The following is a 21,120-nucleotide window of genomic DNA, read 5'->3' as shown; positions in this document are numbered from 1 at the left end:
GAAAGACATTATGTCATTACACCGTTTTTCATTGTTGGCCATGAAACAAAAGCTGTACGGTCAGATTTGTATAAGACCCAGGCCTGCCAGATAATTAAGTGGCCTCTGGAGCCTTACTAGGGTTAAGCCGTGGATCCTATTTCTTGTCGAACAGACGTTTGGAAATGTAAACCATATTATCCCCTTGCAGTCCCACATATACAGGGTGTAACTATATGAGTGTAAAACATTTAAGGAGGTGATTCCTCATCGAAAAAAAGATAGGGTCTTTCATATAAAGAAATTTCATTGGAGCATCCCTTGTTAAGATACAGCCCTTTAAACGGGGTACATAAAATTTGTATAACAATTTTTTTCACAAGCACTAAAAGAGTTACAACATTGAAATTGACCTGACGTTTTCTACTACCAAAAAGACAGTTATTTATTTGGTTTACCCCATGGTTGTGAGGGGTGGAAAACGCAACCCCTAAAATTTATTTCCAATGTAACTTTTTGTTTTATTATTCGTTTAACATTTAAAAATTTATTCCCGATAGCCTGTTTCATTCTTAACAAAAAATGTCTCGTGTGTGTTTTGCCCAAAATGAACCAGTTCGCCGCAAGAAATTATTTCACGAACAACTACAGAGATACATCGTCATCATAACTGCGAAAATACGAAACTAATCTATCTATTAGGTCCCTATTAGCGTTTTCAACCCTTTACATCCATGGGGTAAACCAAATAAATTACTGGCTAAGTGTCTTTTCGGTAGTAGAAAACGTCAGGTTGATTTCAATATTGTAACTTTTTTTGTGAAAAAAATTTTTATACAAATTTTATGTACCCCCTTTAAGGGGCTGTATCTTAACAAGGGATGCTCCAATGAAGTTTCTGTATATAAAAGATCCTATCTTTTTTTCGATGAGGAATTACCTCCCTAAATGTTTTACACTTATTTAGTTACACCATGTATAATTAAATGTTCCTTTTCGATTCTGATATTCGCCTTGCGAGTAATGTTTTCTTCCAATTTTTCTATTCACTGCTGCGGAAGTTCGAATCGACTACATTGCTTCAATATTGAAAAATTCATTTTAGTTCTCTTTTGGAACTGGGCGAGGTGCTTTAACAATTCATTGTTGAAGACGAAGAAACACCCTCTTTAAGGCATTCAGCCGAATTCGACTCGGCATGTAATATTTAAACATTATGAGATGAACATTGGGCCACACACACTCTTGACACTTTATACGCTATGCAAATACGTATTTATCGATTCTCTAAATATGGGGTGTTTTTTTCGAGGTATATAACTTTAAGTTGGCATTACTGTTCAAGATGGCGATCGATTTAACAGTTGTCAAGTGAATTATTCTCAGTTTGGTTTGGCAATTCATCATGAATAGACTCACGCCTGAACAACGCTTGCAAATAGTGCAATTTTATTTCGAAAATAATGGTTCTGTGCGGAATACGTATCGCGCACTACGTCCATTAGCGATGAAGAGCACTTCTGGTTGAATGGCTATGTCAACAAACAAAAATGCCGCATTTGGAGTGGAGCTAATATTCAAGTGTATTTCGAAACACCGTTACATCCAGAAAAACTGACTGTTTGGTGCGCTTTATGGGGTGGTGGAATCATTGGTCCGTACTTCTTCAAAAACGATGATGGCCAGAACGTTACAGTAAATGGTGATCGGTATAGAGCCATGATTACTAACTTTTTCATTCCTGAATTGAACAACCATGATGTCCAGGAGCTGTGGTTCCAACAAGACGGCGCAACATATCACCCAGCTCGTGCCACAATCGATTTTTTGAAAGACACGTTTGGTGACCGCCTAATTTCACGTTTTGGACCTGTGAATTGGCCTCCAAGATCTTGTGATTTAACACCGCTAGACTACTTGATGTGGGGCTATGTGAAGTCATTGGACTATGCGGATAAGCCACAAACTCTTGAACATTTGGAAGACAACATTCGCCGTGTTATTGCCGATATACGGCCACAAATGTTGGAAAAAGTCATCGAAAATTGGACGTCCAGATTGGATTACATCCGAGCCAGCCATGGCGGTCATATGCAGAAATCATATCATATTTAAAATGTAATGCAACAAGAGTATCTTGCGGATAAATAAAATTCATGTTAATCGAATAATCCATCGTAGTTTTATTGCAATTTAAAGTTCTATAGCTCTAAAAAAACACCCTTTATTAATAGGTTGAATTACTGTGTCTTTTTCAACTCGACTTTCCTCTCAATTCTTTAGGGAGACATATCATTGATGGTTTCGGTTTATTATATACACGAATTTGGTCATCTATATTGGTTTGAATAAATTTCATCGATGAAGACTTTCATCTTGGTTCATTTTAAGGCTTTGAGTTTTTATATATTCCTGTTCTTTCATAAGTAATACTAGCATTTTCTAGGTGCTATAATAGAAACATGTTTTCTGAAAATATTGAATAACAGATTGGAATTTTCCCAGACAGGTATTACATCTAATACCGGAAGCTTCTATTCAATAAACGGACAATAAACAAGAATATAGGAATATAGGATTTGCGAGATTCTATTTTGTAGCAAAGTGGATGGAGACAATATTTGTTTTGATTTCTAATGAATTATTATTCTTCGGTAGTTTGTATCATTCACTTAAGCTGTTCTATCCAGGGTATACAACACAGAATAAATAGCACAGAAATATCGAACTGGTCATCCTTATTATCGGCATGAAATGAAAATCCCTCACGAACAGAAACAGACCATTAATACCGGAAAAGTAGCAAGGAAACGCCATAAACAAATTAATTCCTGGAACGATAATAATACACTCAACTGATTTGTACAATTTTCCTATTTCCAATGTGGGAAAATACGAAGAATAATATATGGGGTAAATATCTTCAGATTAATGTGTTGAATATTGACGGGAAAGTTCTAAACAAAATACGGCGACTTTTAATGTGTTCAATATTGACATGAATAGTCGGAATCAATATATGTTCAGTCAGGTAACACGCTAACTTGCTGAAACTTTGGTCGAAATCAATTCAACTCCGATGTTTGGAGTGAATCTTCGTATAACTTAGATCAAAGGCCACAAAATCATCTTTGAAGAACATGTATGGACGTATGGTTCAAGCTCTAGTCGATAATTTGTGGTTTCCTTAATGAAACATCAGTACACATTATCCTCAGTATATTCCTAAAATATCATATAGCAGAATAATATACACTGTGCCCGTAAAGTATGGAACAATTTCATTTTTAGCTAAACAGACCATTTTAAGAAATGATCCTGAAACACGTTGAATTTTGATTTTAATTTACCGTATTTTAAAATAATAATATAATATACAGGGTGTATTACTATCGAGTAATGACGTCTTCTTAATTTTTTTAAATGGAACACCTCCATTTTGTCTCAATTTTCCGATTACTCTATAGCTGAGCAGCTTCCAAAAATGTATCACATGTTGATTCCAATTGGTACATGGTGGACAAGAATACAATAGTTTTGTGTGTGTTCATAAAGTAACGCGTAACATTCTTTATTAGTTAGATTAACAATATTATCAAAAATACTTATTGTCTAGCGGCAATTGGTTTGAATGTAACACCGTGTAGTTTGTTACATTTTTAGTTTAATAAAAATGTATAAAAATGAGAAATAATTTCTTTCATATTCTGTTTGCTAGACCACAAGTACCAAACATGTTTGGAAACAGCTCATTTTTATTAATTTCAAAATGTAACAAACTACAGGATGTTACATTCAAAGCAATTGCCACTAGACAATGAGTATTTTTGATAATATTGTTAATTTAATTGATGAAGAATATTACGCGTTACTTCATGAGTACACACAAAACTATTGTATTTTTGTCCACCCTGTACCAATTGGAATCAACATGTGATAAATTTTTGGAATCAGCTCAGCTAGAGTAATCGGAAAATTGAGACAAAATGGAGGTGTTCTATTTAAAAAAATAACGGTGACGTCATGACTCGGAAGTAATTCACCCTGTATATTAGATTATTATTTTAAAATACAGTAAATTAAAATGAAAAATCGACGTGTTTCAGGATTATTTCCTAAAATGGCCTGTTTAGCTAAAAATGAATTTGTTCCATACTTTACGGACACAGTGTATGTTCATAATTTTGCTCTATGTCAAACAAGTCGACAGAATGTTACAGTTACAACATTTTTCCAGAAATTGTCATCATCTTCATGCAGATTTTCAGTGCGCTCGAATCTGTAGTGTGGAAATTAAGAGGGACACAACATTTTTACTGAACCTCTTTACAGATTTTCATTATATAACTTGATGCTCTGAAAAAAATCTCTGAGAGCAAACTGACTCTCAACATGGACGGAATAAAATCTATACAACGCACAGTATCGACTTCCAATAAAATCTTATTTATATTCCCCTGGTGGAAAATACCTGGTTGTTATCTGAATTCAATAATAATTTCCTAGTGTGATGCTGATGCATAATCGGGATGTAACTGGCCACAAATCCATGTTGGATACATTCCAAAAAGGGATGCTGCACTTCGTTAGCGACTGGAAGCAACAACGAAATGGGTGGATAGTACAGGATTTTTTTCACCTCCCACTCCAGCCTTCAGGATAACGAGACAAACACTAAGGGCCACTTTACATAATGCAACTTTATCAAAAGCTTGTAGCACACATGTATGATTGAAGAATAGGTATATTCGCCAGAGAAAGAAATCACACCTGAAATGTTACAACATCTGAAAGAAAATGGTTAATATTATCATTATCATTTAGACTCGCTCTGCTCGCCGAAGGGGCTCCACCCCTTGGACCTCATCACTATGCCGGTAGATCTCTCACTCGGTATCCAACAAGAAAAAATCACCCAGGATCGTGAACTGATTTTAGACGATTCACTCGGTATACTCGTTTGATCCTAGGAGGGGTACTCCATATGACTTTTTTTCCTAGGACCTTCCTGCCCACAAAGAAATATTTGATGCAAATAACTTTTCATTATGAAAAAATGGTTGAAAAAAAGAGTATCAAATTTTCTATCATTAAAGAAAACATCAAACCTCAAATATCGAGAAAATAGGTATGAGATTGTGACTCTTAGTAGATTTTGTATACCTACATACCTGGATTCTTAGCGGAAGGGCTATATCTATATAAGAAATGAGCGATGGGCATTTTGGACCACCAACGTCACCTTACCCGACAAGATTCAACACCACTAACTAATGATTTTTCAACATAACTAGCCAGACCACAAACAGAACTCAATATGCTATCTATCAATACATAACCTGCTAAAAATTCTCTTTCACGGAGTTGTTCTTCAGTCTCCGTGCGGGTTTCTTGAAGAATGATCATCACTGCGTCACTATATAGGGCCAATGTCGACAAAATAAATTACTCCTGTCCTTAGAAGGCCCTTCAATACAAATAAATAATATCAAATAAGCTCCGAAACCGATTCTCCGAGCGATGATTTTTCGAATTTTCAGATGTACCAGGATCGCTACAGGCTCTTTATATTGGGGAATCATGTCACATAGATTTAAACTGAATGTATTCCTTCAGACAAAATTTTACAAAAATACAAATTGATTATGAACTTTTTGTTAAGTGATATTCGTCGATTACTCATTGCTTTACAAATTTCTAAGTTTTGATACCTATATAAGTTCCAATCTCAATAAGAATTCTATAATGAATATGTAATGAAACAAGGTAATCTTTATAATGGAAAACTGTTGAATCTTCATAACTTACTTCATAATATAACCTTCCGAAAAGAAAAAGATTCAATCAATTATGAAAACAAACCCTTTGATATGCCGATAATTTGATTGTTGGGCGAAATTGCATTTTGGTGGTCTCTTTGATGTATAAGGTCACATATGAGTTCACGTACATAGTTTGAGTTTGACAAGGACGCAATTAGCATATGGACGAATGAACGCTCAAAATTTACTGACATCATGCCAATTCTTTCCCCTTCTTTTTTCGATATTCAACTTCAATTTTTTTAAGATTACGATGCTATTATTAATACAGGCCCAATTTCAACTTGATCGAATATTTTGTTCTGATAGTTTTTCGATACTCTGCTTTGATTTTCTATGGTTCTGAAGACGCTACACGAAATTTAAAATGAAGCTCGAGGTGATCATTTTTCATACATCGTTATTCTATATCGAATCTTGAAATCTCAAATTCGTTGGTTTTGTATAGGGCGTTTTTTTTCGAGGTATATAACTTTCAGTTCGCATTACTTTTCAAGATGGCAACCGATTCAACAGCTGTCAGGTGATTTATTCTCAGTTTGGTTTGGCAATTCATCATGAATAGATTCACGCCTGAACAACGCTTGCAATTGTGCAATTTTATTCCGAAAATAATGGCTCTGTGCGGAATACGTATCGCACACTACGTCCATTTCATTTTGTTTAGCGATGAAGCGCACTTCTGGTTGAATGGCGACGTCAACAAACAAAACTGCCGCATTTGAAGTGAAGCCAATCCTCGAGTGTATGTCGAAACACCGTTACATCCAGAAAAACTGACTGTTTGGTGCGCTTTATGGCCTGGTGGAATCATTGGTCCGTACTTCTTCAAAAACGATGATGGCCAGAACGTTACAGTCAATGGTGATCGGTATAGAGTCATAATTACCAATTTTTTCATTCCTGAATTGAACAACCATGATGTCCAGGAGCTGTGTTTCCAACAAGACGGCGCAACATGTCACACAGCTCGTGCCACAATCGATTTATTGAAAGACACGTTTGCTGACCGCCTAATTTCACGTTATGGACCTGTGAGTTGGCCTCCAAGATCTTGTGATTTAACACCGCTACCCTACTTTCTGTGGGGCTATGTAAAATCATTGGTCTATGCGGATGAGCCACAAACCCTTGACCAATTGGAAGACAACATTCGCCGTGTTATTGCCAATATACGGCCACAAATGTTGGAAAAAGTGATCGAAAATTGGACGTCCAGATTGGACTACATCCAAGCCAGCCGTTGCGGTCATATGCCAAATATAATATTTAAAATGTAATGCCACAAGATTATCTTGCGGATAAATAAAATTCATGTCAATCGAATAATCCATCGTTGTTTTATTGCAGTTTAAAGTTCAATAGCTCTAAAAAAAACACCCTTTATATGGTCAAGTCCAAATTTTAAGGATTCATATTATATTCATTGTTGATGAGGTAACAAGCGTTAGATTTTCCAATGTTCAACCAAAGCAGAAACTGAGTACCCATTCCATTTTATCCTTTTCAGAAATGTACATTTCCAATGTAGAGAAAGCCATTGCCGGGCCATTTTCACCTGACTCCAAAATAACAGCGAACGTAGAACTCCCCTCAATTAACACAGGTCAGGCCTTTTTCTCCAAGTCCTTTCCGACGAAAATTTAGGAGGTCTGTTTTTGCCACACTGCAAAAAGCAACCGCAGCAACGTGTTATCCCATAGCATTTTCGATTTTACCACCCTTGGTTTGATTTATATATCTGATAATGAACGTGTCGTTATGTACCTCTGTTTTCACCAAATAAACTATTTTCACCTATCATAATTAATACACAATATTCATCTTTTCAAATTTTTTGTTCTCATGGGATGCCACTCTGTTAATATCTCTGATATAGGGATTAGAACGAGTACGATGTTCGAATAATCCATAAAGGTATAAGTCTCCTGATTTCATTTAAATAAAAAACAAAAATATAAAAAAATTCAAAGTAATTTTCAATAATTCCGTCTTGAACCATAATGAATTAATTCAAAATTTTTTATTGTTAATCCGTACTCCCCTAGTTTTACTCTATCTCTGATTAGACTATGTACATACAGTTACTCCCGAGACACCATGTATATTGCTGTTATAAATGAGAGAAATTAAGTTTACTCCCAAGGGACATAATTATTCAAAAATAGCATCTTGAGACAAGCTTGACGCATTTCTGAACTATTCAGTGGAAATACATATCACTGAAATCGATAATAATTGTCTAGAGTATGACCTGACTATTACTTGGTTTAATGATGCGGAACCCAGCAAGCTGTACGCAAAACATCTTTTTAATCATCGAAAAAGCATTTTTATTTATTCATTCATTCCCGTCTCCCAAATTGCAGAATCTACTGGTATCCGATACTAAGTATACATAATAGTTTTCAAACAATAATAATTCAATTTCAATAAAAAATGATAATCTATCGAAGTTTAAGGTACTCCTTGAGTTAATAGCTCATTTTCTTGATATTTTTGTAAGTGACTTTTTCAACTGAAACAGAAATGAAAGCATCGATATTGTGATAAATTGAAGAATTCTGACATTCAGTTCTTGCGAACTTTTTCTTGAATCATTTTTGTTCCTAATATTGTAGTTATGTTTTTTGCTAACCAAGCACATAGTATGTGTCTTCATTGAATTATTCTTTATTTCGTAATTCAATTTTGTTTGTTCTGACAGAAAACAAACAAAAAATTATTGTTCACGTACAGGGTGATGCAATTTTCATGAAAATAGAGAAAATCTAATATGTTCTGAGTCCGGAACTCATTTATTCGATTTCTGAAATATTGAAGGGAGGCATTCGTAAAGGGTGAAAAACAGCAATTTTCGAAATAGTTTTACCGATAAATTCAAGATTTTTTGAACTATGAAATTTCTTTCATGAGGGAATGTTTATTGGTCTCCCTGTATTACGGAGCCAAGCAGAGATTTAGAATTTAATTTATGAATTAATTCTTTGTAGTTATCAAAACAAAAAATCATGATATAAACGATCAGGCAAATAGAAAAAGTCTAAAATTGTCTTAGTCTGGGGATCTGATTCATTCGAATTCAGAAATATTGAAGGAAAGCGATAGTAAAGGGTGGCAAAATTTCAAAAATTAAAATTATTCGGTAGATAAGTTGAAGAATAAGTGATTTAAAAAAATTTTACTCTTGAAAGAATGTCACCCTGTATGGCCGTGCCAAGCAGAGATTTAGCATTTTTATTATGAATTAACTCTTTGTGGTTACAAAAACGGAAAAAAACATAATGTTCACGTACAGTGTGATCCAATATTCACGAAAATAGGAAAAGTCTGAAAATTGTCCTAGTCCGGATCTGTTTTATTCGATTTCAGACATATTGAAGGAAGGCGATAGTAGAGGGTACAAAACTTCAAAATTTGAAATTATTCGGTCGATTAGTTGAAGAGTTGAACTGTGAAATTTCACCTATGAGATGAACATCACCCTGTATATCCCAAACGAATGCACTCAGACAATTGAAACCTCTTGTTGCGAGTCCTCCATGATGACTTTAATTCATGGTATCTGTTTGTCGCATTCTTTCCGGGACACCCTGTATACTGCTTCATCTAGATTCATCATAAAGTTTTAGATTTAAAATTAAACCAAATTTACATTTTTCAATGTGTGGAATACAAACATATTTTCTCGCAAACTACATGGAGTTGTATGAACAAAATTCTATACAAAAACCAGTTGCTTTACAAAGACAAGCAGTTATTCATTTAAGATTCTACCAAGAATTATAGATAGAAAAAGTAACAGACAGGTAGACTCCAGGGTTCGAATAGAGGTTTACACTCTACAATGTGTTATGAGATGGAAACAAATGTTCTCGGTGAGGTCAACCCCATTATTCTCGTATGTTTTCGTTTTGGAATCAACTGAATATTCAGATCACCGTGCTCTAGAGGAATATTTTCAAGAATAGAGGAAACGCTGAACCCGAAAACTATAAAAATGCCAAAAATTTCCAGGTTTAATTTTAAATCTAAAACTTTATGATAAATCTAGATAAAGTAGTATACAGTATACAATTTTTATTCGTTTTTTCAACCACAAAGAATTAATTCATAATAAAAATTCGAATTTCTGCTCGGCCCGTCATACAAGGTGATCAATAAACATTAACTCCTCAGTGAATTATTTTTAGTTCAATAACTCTTCAACTAATATACCGAATGATTTAAAATTTTGAAGTATTGCCATTCGTTACTATCATCTTCCTTCAATATATTCGTGATCGATTCAAACAGATCTCTTTCGACATACTAATACTTCATTCAAACATTGAAATCACAAGACCTAATTCATGACTGCTGACGATGTTGAATTATAACAGGAACATGTAAAAATTTAATCCTGAAATGTTAATCATTTCCAGTAGACAACATAAGGAATTTCCATGATTTCTATGGAATTCCATCTGTACCGTACGATTGTTTTCCTATGAGGTATGAGATCTATTCGAAAGAAATGTGATGCAGATATCGTTGGAAATATATTAACAGTTCTCGTATCGAATGACAATAAAATTATAAATGTTATAATGACCCTACGTATAAATAACTGAATTGACAAATGAATAATATTTCAATCTCTACACGCAGGCCAACTGCAATCGTACCTCACTGCAACGCTAACGATATATCATCGGACAGGCGCAAAAACTCCTAAAGCCAATACTCAACAATCACCTCCTCAAAAAGCATCTAGCATCGATACATTCACCAACTGCAGTCTGAGATCAGTGTATGTCTGATTGGTTGTTTGCATCATGGATTCAGAAGAGGAGGTCATTGAAGATCTAGCTACTGGTGTGATGAGCTGCTCTATAGAATGCGGAGAAGCAGGAGTCGAACGGTCTTCGACTCCTGCAGAGAAATCCTTTCCCGAAAGGGTTAAGGACGTTGTCATCGACGAGCAGGGAAACAAGATTTATCTAGTGAAATGGTTTGGTTTTCCGGAAGAAGAAAACACTTGGGTGAGCGAGAGTCACCTGAAAAGTATATCACTCTCCTTTTCCCATCTTATGGACGAGTTCAATAAGAGCCGACAGGCTGTGCAGAATCAAGGTGGTCACTCTTCGGGGCTACAAGATATGGCAGCCGGTGTTGATTTTAGGAACGCCAGGAGGCAACAGTGTCCATATGAAAGACACCAGTTCCCAGAAGCAGGAGAAGACTTCCCATATGGAGGACCCGAGTACCCATATGAAGTGATAGGATTGATTGAAAATGGAGATGATTACGATGTGATTCTTAAATGGCATAATAAGGATAGTCTTGAGGTTATTCCACGTAGAGTTGCCAAGCAGATATGGCCAGAGGTGATCATGAGATATTTTGAGGACAATCTTGTTTGGTAAGTATATTGTTTTCTTGAGTCGGAAAAACTGAATATTTCACATCTTCTTAAGATTCAATTCCTCAAGTTGTTGATTATCACAATTAACGTTTTCGACACTGAACCTGAAAGCCGAATCAAATTTCATGTTTGAAAAATTCAAGTAGTTTATCGAATGATAAATTTACTTTATATCCGACGTTGATTTTCCTGAATCGATAATTTCAAGTACTCATTTCATTATAATAATGATAATAATAGAGTTTATTTGCTTTCAACACAACCTAATATAATATTCTATTGAATATTGCAAATAAACATGATGAACAGAGGCTCACTAGAGGTTCGCCTGTTAGTTCTGAAAAAAAACAGAAATTCTCTACCTTGAACGTCGTGACAACAGTATGCAAAAAAAATTTCGTTCGGTATGAACAATGACAGAAATGAACTCGTATAAAATTTAAGAGTCTATTATCGGGTTGAAACTGTCAAAAATCTGGTTCTTAATTTCTGTCCAATTCGGGGATAAAAATGTCTTAATCGTTAGAAAATATTTGTCACTATTCTTGAGGGCACTTAATAATTTCTCTGTTTAGCCATCAAGGAATTGGATTTTTAAGGTAAGTAAATCCACATCAACACTCACTGAATTCCCAAAGCATTGAAAGATTTAATTGGAAAAATCGATTGCAGTCTGAATGATATGTGAAAAATTGGTTATTGATTCATTTCATTCGATGCTGTAATGAACTCATTACAGTGTCGTCAGACATAATTCACGAATTCAAGGCGTAATTATAATTTTTTCTGAATTCGAAACATAAGATTCAAATTGAAATTCCGTAATCTGTCAATTTTCGTAACAGTCACACCAATTGCCAAGATACAATACAAATGTCACTAGGATATATGATCTGAATTTTTCATTGAATTTCGATAATATTTCACAAAACTTGACTGAAATAGAGAAAATATCTCCTAATATTCGTTGCAGAACGCAAATCCAACACTCATGCCAATTTCGCATTCGTGTTGGAATAGGAGCCCATTCTGCAACTTGTTTTAGAATATACTAATAAAAAAGGAAATCAAGATTTCCGACAATAATCCTCATCTAGATATCGTTATAAAAAAATAAACGAAATATAAACCTAAATTTCTCTCGATTAGTCACTCAGTTTCGAGATCAATCAATGCAATTCCTGAAACAAGATCAGATGATATGATTTCTCGATAACGAATGAATGTTGAAATACTTATCGTTGTATTTATTTTACTTTGCAAATGCTCTACAAAACGATAAACTATGGGCGAAATGCTGAAGAAGCAGATCGATTTAAATATATCCAATGTTACTTACTCGAAATTCGAAATATTCGAAAAAAAATTTCGAATTATCAAGTAGAAAAAGTATCGTCTAATTCATCCTACTTAGGAATGTTGGCACTTATAGAATCCGTAACATATAAAAGATATAAGATTAAGGCTGTTATTTTTTTTGACACTGAATAATTCATTGAATTGATTGAATAACTTAATAATTCCAGGAGGAGTTCGGATCCCAGACGAAAACAATAAGATCTGGTAAGTTACGATGAAGATTCTGAAACCTCCTTATTAGATAAATAATATCAATTTGTTTTGAGACTTGATTAATAATGATGAGTTGAATTGATTTCAGTTGATGAAACACCTGAAAATTCATGAGTAATTATTGGAACTGAATCAACATGTTTTCATTGAGTGAACATAGAGTGTTGTTGAAAAGCTGGATAGCCATTTTCAATTTTTCTGTGAATTGGGAAATAACAAACTGTAAAGTCCTTTTTGGTTGCAGAAAAGTTCTAGAATGAAGGAGCCAAAAAATTTAATATCAGCCCATCGTTCAGTAATTAAGGAGGTTGAGAATTCGTAATACAAATATTAGTCGAGAAAATGTTAACTCAAAGAGTTAAAAACTTTTTCATTGACAATGGAAATATTACGGATTCAAACTTCGAAATTTGGGGTTCTGAAATTTAAAATAATATCAGATCGTTAAAGTTTGGTTCATACAAATAGATATTAATTTCATACTCCTTCGAAATAATTAAATTTGGACGTATTTTTGTTTCAGAAATTCGCAGGTAGAAGCATATTAAATGACATCCCACTTCAATTGGTGTTGCTTTCTTAGCATAGGTCCAAAATATATCCAATTATATTCCAAATATATAAATATAATCAATAGATTAGGTCCACTGTCAACTAGAATATTGAAATTGTAAACATTTTCTCGTTCACCACATAAAATATTTAATGGAAATGTCGATGTTTCAATAAAATGTCTATTTCAAAAACTAATTCAACTTATTTGCCAACTCCATCATTTATAAGTTTTCCAGAAATATAACCGGGATTGAATCGAATCTGAAAACCACTTATTTCACCTAACATTTTTTCTCGCATTTTTTTATCTCTCAAAAACCAAACAATTTCAATATTGAGAAATGAAAGCTAGTAGAAGATACCTGTGTAATATTTAAGAATTAATCATGAGAGTTATCAGTAAATAATACCTCAAATTCAATTTTTTTAAATAATGGGAGCTTTTTCGGCCAGATGTTTCAACAGAGTTAGATAATTACTCACTTTCAAGTATAGGTTTCATAGTTTTCACCTAGCGTTTCGAATCGAGCCTATATCGATCATTAATCAAGAATTATCTGACCCCGTTGACTAATGTTTTTCTTAAAAAACCACTAAAAAAATCACACACATTAAGTGTAATTTCTGCTATATCCATCATCGACTATTGATGATAAATATTATTAAGAATTGAAAACAATTGATGACAAATATATAACCCCAATTTCCAAAAAGTATTGAAACATAAATTCTAGAAGAGTTGGAATTAAAATTAGTCTGTTTTCTCAAAAAACGGAAGAATTAACTACTAGCCAATGCAATTCATTCTTACACAATGAAAAATATCGCTATAGTCGAAGACAATATATAATGTTATTGAAGCGAAAACATTCGACAGAAAATATTATAAATATCTTTGTGTATCTGGAGTAGCCAATTAGCATGAAAACTAAATATTGAAATCACATTTCCCTTCTGAATAAAATCTTCAGGAACGTGAGGCTCTCATTTTTTACGTTCAATCTGTCAGTAACATAAGAGGGCGAGTCCTTATAATTAGCTTTATGACGCAATTTCCAGGTGGGGGGGGTTGAACCTGTAGCTTTCAAAATAGGTGACACGTTTGTCAACCGACAGTCTTCATCTAGTATTGCCTTAATCAACATTACGTGAGTGCGTAGCTCCAAAATGGATGAAGCTCAAGAAATCTCCCAAGTAGCGAATTTGGTAATGTCCATCATGACTCAAGACGAAGCTGGTTCATCACCTCTACCAACAGGAAAATACATGCCAGAACGATTGCTAGATGTCAGGGTCGATGGTAATGGAAGGAAATCTTACCTGGTCAAGTGGTTTGGATATCCACGTGAGGAAAGTACATGGGAAGAACAGAACACACTCTCTTGTCATTATATGATGCAGGAAATTGAGGAGAGGAAACAGAGGATGGTCAACAACATCGACAGACCATTTCATAACAGGTTTGTTACTGGAAGGCCAACAGGCTTCGATAAAGGATACACCCCTGAACTGATTCTTGGTGCTAGTGAGAAAGGTGGGGAGATTTTTTTTTTGGTCAAATGGAAAGGAGTTTTCGAGGCCGACCTGGTACCTAGAATCATCGCGAATGAACTTTGTCCACAGCTGGTAATTGAATTCTACGAAGAAAGATTACGCTGGTGGGTATTATCCTTCTCATTATATTCGATTCTTCAATGCTTCTGAATATCATTCTCTCGATATATTCAACATATTTGTAAAAATTGTCTGTTTTTTCCTGTCTCAACGCTGAATACGAAAACTGAATATTTGAAATGTTTCAATTTGTTGACTTCAAAATTGATGGATTTTACTGTTTAAAAAAAATCAATAGCGAACGATTCGTGTACTGAATTTCATTAAAATAGCTTTCATTACTTCCGAAGAAAATTTTGGAAGGCGATTTCATACAAATTTCAAATAATTTTGAGGGCAGGTTAACTTTTTTGTTTTCGAATAATGCTACGGTTTATTTTCGAAAATGATAAATCAAGAGCATATCGATCAAATTTTATCATTCTTAAATTCGAATCATGTTTGGATGTGATTCATTCAATCCATATGATAAGGTTATTGTGTTAGCAAAAATGTTGAATCGCAATAATGAAACCACCTCAAGAACACACGTATTATATTCGTTGATATCTTCAACGATCCGAACGAAACCTTATCTACAAAATAACGAATAAACATTTCGATTTGATATCGTATTCACTTTTCACTATATTTGTATATCAACAAGGGGATATACAGGTTGATTGAAAAAAAAAATTATTATTTGAAACTTACTCTTTGGATTTTTCAGGTCGACACCCCAAGAAGAGGAAGAAGAAATTATAGATGTGGTGACCATAGAAGATGACGAAGAAGATGGAAAGTAATTCTTGTTATGCTTCAATTTTCATTTCTACCTAAAATTCGAGGGTTGGTTTGTTCATTCGACTTGTTAATTTTACAGATCAGTTTTTCGTTAGTTATCTTATACCTATTGTAATAATTCACACACAGCTGAATTAATCATGTATTTCAAAATGTCAATCTATTAATCTTCAATATTCAAATTCAAGCTGTCATCACATCATTATAAAGGATGTAACTAAATAAGTGTGAAATATGTAAGGAGGTTCTTCCTCATCGAAAAAAATATAGGATCTTTCAAATAAAGAAATTTCATTGGAGTATCCCTTGTTAAGATACAGCCCCTTAAAGGGGGTACACAAAATTTGTATAACAATTTTTCTCACAAGCTGCACTAAAAAAGTTATAATATTGAAATCAACCTGACGTTTTCTACTACCAAAAAAACACTTAGCCAGTAATTGATTTGGTTTACCCCATGGTTGTAAGGGGTGGAAAACGCAACCCCTAAAATTTATTTCCAATGTAACTTTTCGTCTTATTATTGGACAACCCTTGTGTATAAACGAAATATTCATTCCTCCAAGTGACTTTGGATATACTATACTAATTACAAAATAACAATGAATCCAGTTCGCATTCATGACGATGTATCTCTGTATTTGTTCGTAAAATAATTTTTGCTGCAAACTGGTTTATTTTGGGCAAAAAACCAAAGAGCCATTTTTTGTTGAGAATGAAACCGGCTATCGAAAATAAATTTTTAAATGGAAAACAAATAATAAGATAAAAAGTTACATTGGAAATAAATTTTAGGGGTTGCGTTTTCCACCCCTTACAACCATGGGGTGAACCAAATGTATTACTGGCTAAATGTCTTTTTGGTAGTAGTTTCAATATTGTAACTTTTTTAGTGCCTGTGAAAAAAATTTTTATATAAATTTTATGTTCCCCCTTTGAGGGGCTTTACCTTAACAAGGGATACTCCAATGAAGTTTCTTCATATAAAAGATCCTATAATTTTTTTCGATGAGGAATCACATCCTTAAATGTTTCACACTCATATAGTTACACCCTGTATTCAATATTTAAATTGTTATAACATTATTTTACTGTCGATATTTAATTAGCATTAGGACATTGTAGCTTCCATTTTCACTATGCAATTGTTATTTCAACAAAGTTTTCTGCAGCTAGGAAAGTAAGTCACTTCATGATTAGACCGCACTATTCCTCATTATTTTCATCAATTCTGCGTGTTTCTTTTTTTTTTTAAATCAGCTCTTTTGGCAACTTTGAGAACACTGTGATTTAAATTTTCTTCCTTTTTTTACTTGAGATCTCTCAAAATATTGAATACATAGACTAAGCAGTATTTGAACTGAACTAACTAGAAAGATAAAATCGAGCCATTGGTAAGAGAAATAGGTCAACTAGCAAGATCAAGAGAAGGCATTCACTTTATTTTTTCAGGGAAGAACTATAAATATATGTCAGTAACATCCTTAATTTTAATGTTTGTGTATTCCTATATTTTTTTATAATTAATAATATAATATATAATTATTATTATAATTTTATATTTATATTTCATATGAATTTTCATTAATATTTCTGTTACCCTTGTACAGTATTATTAGTTGTATTCTTGAAGATTTGGTATTATTGAAATAAACCTTCCTGGACTGGATGAATTTTTCAATAAACAAATTAACGAAGAAATATTTTTGCCACATTTATGGGGTAAGTTACCCTGAAATAACTCCAACTGAGTCAGATTTAAGTATAATATTGTCTCGATACTTTTATCATTTCAAAATGGTTTACTAACTTAGAATTCCAACCAGATTGTTGAAAGAAAGTGGCACTCTGTAAACCAAAATTGTATGACCTTCTCTTCAAGTGCTTGTTGTGATGATTTCGAATGATAAAAGTCAAATTTTGAAGAAGAGATTATTCGATTATACGATATTCAATTTGAGAATAATTGTTGAAATTTTTTTATTGCAATATTCCAGTTCATGCTATCCACGAAATATATCAGCACTTTCACGGCCAGAAATTTCGATAGATTTAGAAAATTTGGACATGTAGCCTAAATTTAGTCAGTTTTCTATACGAAGTTTCACCTATAACTGCGGTAGGCATCTTAAAGGGCTTCTGGGTCATGTAATGTATCTTGACAGTGAATTTCTAGGAACTGATACATTGAAAAGTTGATAATTTGAGATATTCTGATAGATATTTCAAATACGTCAGACAACTGCCTTAATTATCCCTAAAAATAAGGTTTTGAATTCACCCAGCTAAATTTTTCGATATAATATACTATATTATTTAAACATCTTGTTTGACTAGGCGATCTCATAGACTCTACCAGATTCGTCAACATTTTTTTCTGCAAAAAATCAAGTAGAAACTATTCTATACCACTGATTTATCCTCGAGTCCCCATAATACGTTTCATATTTTTAATGAATACTTAAACAATGTATTTACCTACACTCGGAATTCTAGCGAATAGAATCACAATATTTTTCCATCCATTCTTTAGTTCCTAACCATTATTCAATAAGAAAACTCCTATAACGTACTAAATTTTCTCCCTATAAAATCAAATTCAACAAGGATTTGAATGAAACACAGTAGATGAGAATAATTGAAAGTTACAATATATAAATCCATTTGATTAGAAAATTTGTTGAAGAAAACATACTCCAACTAATCTGTAAGTAGGAATACACAATGAAACATTGACAAACGTAAATCAATGCAATTCCAACTGATTCAGAAATAAGTATTCATGTTTATAATGTGCTAAGAATTCATATTGTTGATTTGATGCCATTGAAAAGGTGGATATAATCCTATTTCCTTCTTCCTTCTCCAAGAAAGTTTAAGGATTGTTTTCATTGAAACCTCGATAAACTGAAGTGAACCTTTCTTTGAGAAAATCATTCATAGAATTGGAGGTCGGGAATTTTTGGAGAAACTTTTATGAATCTATAAAAATATATTGGATTTTGATGCAAAAATAGGGAACAAAAATGAGTGGAAAAGAATATTACGTAAGTGGTTGGTTAACATCCAGTTCATAGAAATATCAATTATTGATTCTAGATGATGTTATATCAGATATATTTTTTAATTAAGCCATCAAAGCTCGTCGACTTTCTATACATAATTTTTGTCTGTTCAGGTAGAGGAAAACTTTCACATATATTCTGGGTTCATCCTTTTAACGAAACGATCCAGGACAAAAAGAAGAAGAAGAATTCTGTGATACTTGACCCACTCCACACTCATGACGCAGACTCGATGAGAGTCAAGATCCAACCTCAGCATTCTTCATTGAACAGTTTTAACGGTCGCTTCATAGCCCACAATCGTACTTATACTTTTCATAATCATGCATAACGGAAAAGGTTTTGGTAAAAGTGGCTCATCAAATGTGGGAAAATATGTCCCAGAACGGTTGGAAGATTTCAAGATCGACGCAAATGGAGAAAAATATTACTTGGTAAAATGGTGTGGTTTACCACAATCAAAAAACTCTTGGGAGCACAGGGATAATCTAAGTTGTTACTTCATGATGTACAAGATAGAAAAAATAAAGACGATGGAAAAGATGATCAAGAATGAGCCAATGATACCTGAACTCCGAACGAGACCAAGGCGTCCAGGAATTGTCCCATTTGAGGAGAGGAGCACTGGTTTCGACCGTGGCAGAACACCAGAAAGGGTGATCGGCGTATCAGAGGTCAGTGGTCAACTCGAATTTTTGATAAAATGGAAGGGAGTTATGGAAGCTGATCTCATACCTCGTGAGATTGCCAATATAAGATGTCCACAAATTGTAATCAAGTACTATGAAGAAAACTTGACCTGGTAAGTAACTTATCACTCAATAAATCCTGGCCTGTAGAACATATGACATTGCCAGCTCCATACAATTTTTTCTTCTTGTTTTGTCAACTTCTCGATCAGCAACCGTATATATTCACCAGTTAATACTGGCTTTTTTCAGACCTCAAAAGAATTCTTGAGGGAAATCCTACATTTATTTCACCAATAGCTGGCGAAAACGATGACTAGTTAGGCTCATTGAATGAAGTTATATTCGATTTTTACTATTTTGTTTTAATGTGATGTGGAATAACCTTAAAAATATATCAAATGTGTATCACAGACCCTTCAACAATTGTTGAAGACCACCTAGAGCCAGAAAACAGTACCATTGGCGGTTATTCGAACATATCGAATTTCTGATTGAGATCTACAGATATATGAATTCATGGTTATTGCAATCGCGAAATATGTTGATTAATGAAACAGCCCATTTGAATTTGATATGAAAGCGATATAATTATTGAAAAGACTTTACAAACTTCATTGGTTATTGAGAGTATGCACTTCGATATTGGCGAACTTGTTGACATAATTCCCATTTTCTCAATCAATGCATGAATTATTGATTGCCTATTCTACCAACTACAATAGAGCCTATTGTAGAATATCGATAAAACTATGTTTGGTGGGAAATATGTGCTGATACGCTATCGAATATCGAACGTTTTTTCCATCTAATTTAGATAGAAAATATGAAATAATTCCCATTTTCAATAGTCCCCTTGCAAAACGTCGACAAATCCTTTGAATGATAATTTGTGTTTTGAAAACTTTTCATTCTTTTAATTTTCAGGGATTTCTCCGATATGAAAAATTGAATTCCACCTTATATAAAGAGGAAGACAATTTCCCCGGGATCATATTCGAGAAATATTGTGTTAGTAGATACTCTGTTTGATGGATAAATTTCAAATATCTAATGTATTTCACCGCTGCTTATATTTCTGAATGTTCAAGATTAACAATTCTCATTGTTCATTTCTTTATCGGTGGTGTTACTCATTTCTTTTTTGTGCATGATTCATTATATGTCTGTACTGTTGTGCTAATCACTGAAATAACTCGACTCGTGTTGTTTGAAGAAGTTATCAATTACTGATAAATCAAATTTAAACAGAGCCATGAATTCGAATTACTACAGGTACGAACTAGATGGACCTATTCGAAAGTGTCCAATAGTTATTCAATTATCTGAAACAATTCAACATTTATTTAAATTCAATTTGGATGATGAGTATATGCAAGTGGCGACATTTGTTGTGAAATACATTATTACCTTTCAAAACCTGCTTCAAAAGTATGAACTATACAATGATAACTTCTTCATTATGAAGTCAGTATTTCTTTACGCTAATGTATTAAAAATATATTATTGAAACGAGTGTTTTTTTATTTCTGACCTGTCCTATATAAATGTAAATTTTTCTCATGGGATGCAATTAATGATTATGATTATATTTGAAATATTAGATGAAATATCAATTTTTTTCATTTCATTCT

General features: G+C 33.5%; 4 protein-coding genes across 5 annotated transcripts in view; 3 read left to right on the top strand and 1 right to left on the bottom strand.

Annotated features, from left to right (window-relative positions):
• Nucleotides 1–21,120, bottom strand: part of LOC123686544 (tyrosine-protein phosphatase 99A) — a 465,126-nt gene that overhangs the window by 181,203 nt on the left and 262,803 nt on the right. The gene's annotated exons all lie outside the window — the stretch shown is intronic.
• Nucleotides 10,457–13,717, top strand: LOC123686540 (chromobox protein homolog 1-like). Of its 2 annotated transcripts, XM_045626758.1 has the most exons (4): nucleotides 10,457–11,205; nucleotides 11,784–11,807; nucleotides 12,735–12,771; nucleotides 13,304–13,717. In XM_045626758.1, the coding sequence occupies exons 1-3, from the start codon at nucleotides 10,619–10,621 to the stop codon at nucleotides 12,763–12,765; spliced, it is 642 nt and encodes a 213-aa protein (XP_045482714.1). In that variant the 5' UTR covers nucleotides 10,457–10,618; the 3' UTR covers nucleotides 12,766–12,771; nucleotides 13,304–13,717. The 2 variants fall into 2 exon arrangements, with proteins under 2 accessions (XP_045482714.1, XP_045482715.1); XM_045626759.1 differs by lacking the exon at nucleotides 11,784–11,807 and having other exon boundaries at nucleotides 13,304–13,715.
• On the top strand, nucleotides 13,975–17,196 carry LOC123686541 (chromobox protein homolog 1-like). Its single transcript, XM_045626760.1, has 2 exons — nucleotides 13,975–14,993; nucleotides 15,659–17,196. Exons 1-2 carry the CDS (start codon nucleotides 14,503–14,505, stop codon nucleotides 15,732–15,734), a joined length of 567 nt encoding a protein of 188 aa, XP_045482716.1. The 5' UTR covers nucleotides 13,975–14,502; the 3' UTR covers nucleotides 15,735–17,196.
• Nucleotides 19,046–21,002, top strand: LOC123686543 (chromobox protein homolog 1-like). The gene is made up of 2 exons (XM_045626761.1): nucleotides 19,046–19,599; nucleotides 20,414–21,002. Exons 1-2 carry the CDS (start codon nucleotides 19,121–19,123, stop codon nucleotides 20,436–20,438), a joined length of 504 nt encoding a protein of 167 aa, XP_045482717.1. The 5' UTR covers nucleotides 19,046–19,120; the 3' UTR covers nucleotides 20,439–21,002.

The sequence above is a fragment of the Harmonia axyridis genome, chromosome X, assembly GCF_914767665.1.
Source record: "Harmonia axyridis chromosome X, icHarAxyr1.1, whole genome shotgun sequence".
NCBI classification, from domain to species: Eukaryota; Metazoa; Arthropoda; class Insecta; order Coleoptera; family Coccinellidae; genus Harmonia; species Harmonia axyridis.
The sequence above is the reverse complement of the archived record's forward strand: the minus strand, read 5'-3'. Positions and strand labels throughout refer to the sequence as shown.

What these genes read in the sequence shown, in the direction of transcription:
- LOC123686541 (XM_045626760.1), top strand. Translation starts at nt 14,503, where the DNA reads ATGGATGAAGCTCAAGAAATCTCCCAAGTAGCGAATTTGGTAATGTCC. An exon ending in TACGAAGAAAGATTACGCTG is followed by an intron (nt 14,994 to 15,658) that starts GTGGGTATTATC and finishes TGGATTTTTCAG; the next exon opens with GTCGACACCCCAAGAAGAGG.
- LOC123686543 (XM_045626761.1), top strand. Translation starts at nt 19,121, where the DNA reads ATGCATAACGGAAAAGGTTTTGGTAAAAGTGGCTCATCAAATGTGGGA. An exon ending in TATGAAGAAAACTTGACCTG is followed by an intron (nt 19,600 to 20,413) that starts GTAAGTAACTTA and finishes TTTAATTTTCAG; the next exon opens with GGATTTCTCCGATATGAAAA.
- LOC123686540 (XM_045626758.1), top strand. Translation starts at nt 10,619, where the DNA reads ATGGATTCAGAAGAGGAGGTCATTGAAGATCTAGCTACTGGTGTGATG. An exon ending in TTTGAGGACAATCTTGTTTG is followed by an intron (nt 11,206 to 11,783) that starts GTAAGTATATTG and finishes TTCTCTGTTTAG; the next exon opens with CCATCAAGGAATTGGATTTT. An exon ending in CAAGGAATTGGATTTTTAAG is followed by an intron (nt 11,808 to 12,734) that starts GTAAGTAAATCC and finishes TAATAATTCCAG; the next exon opens with GAGGAGTTCGGATCCCAGAC.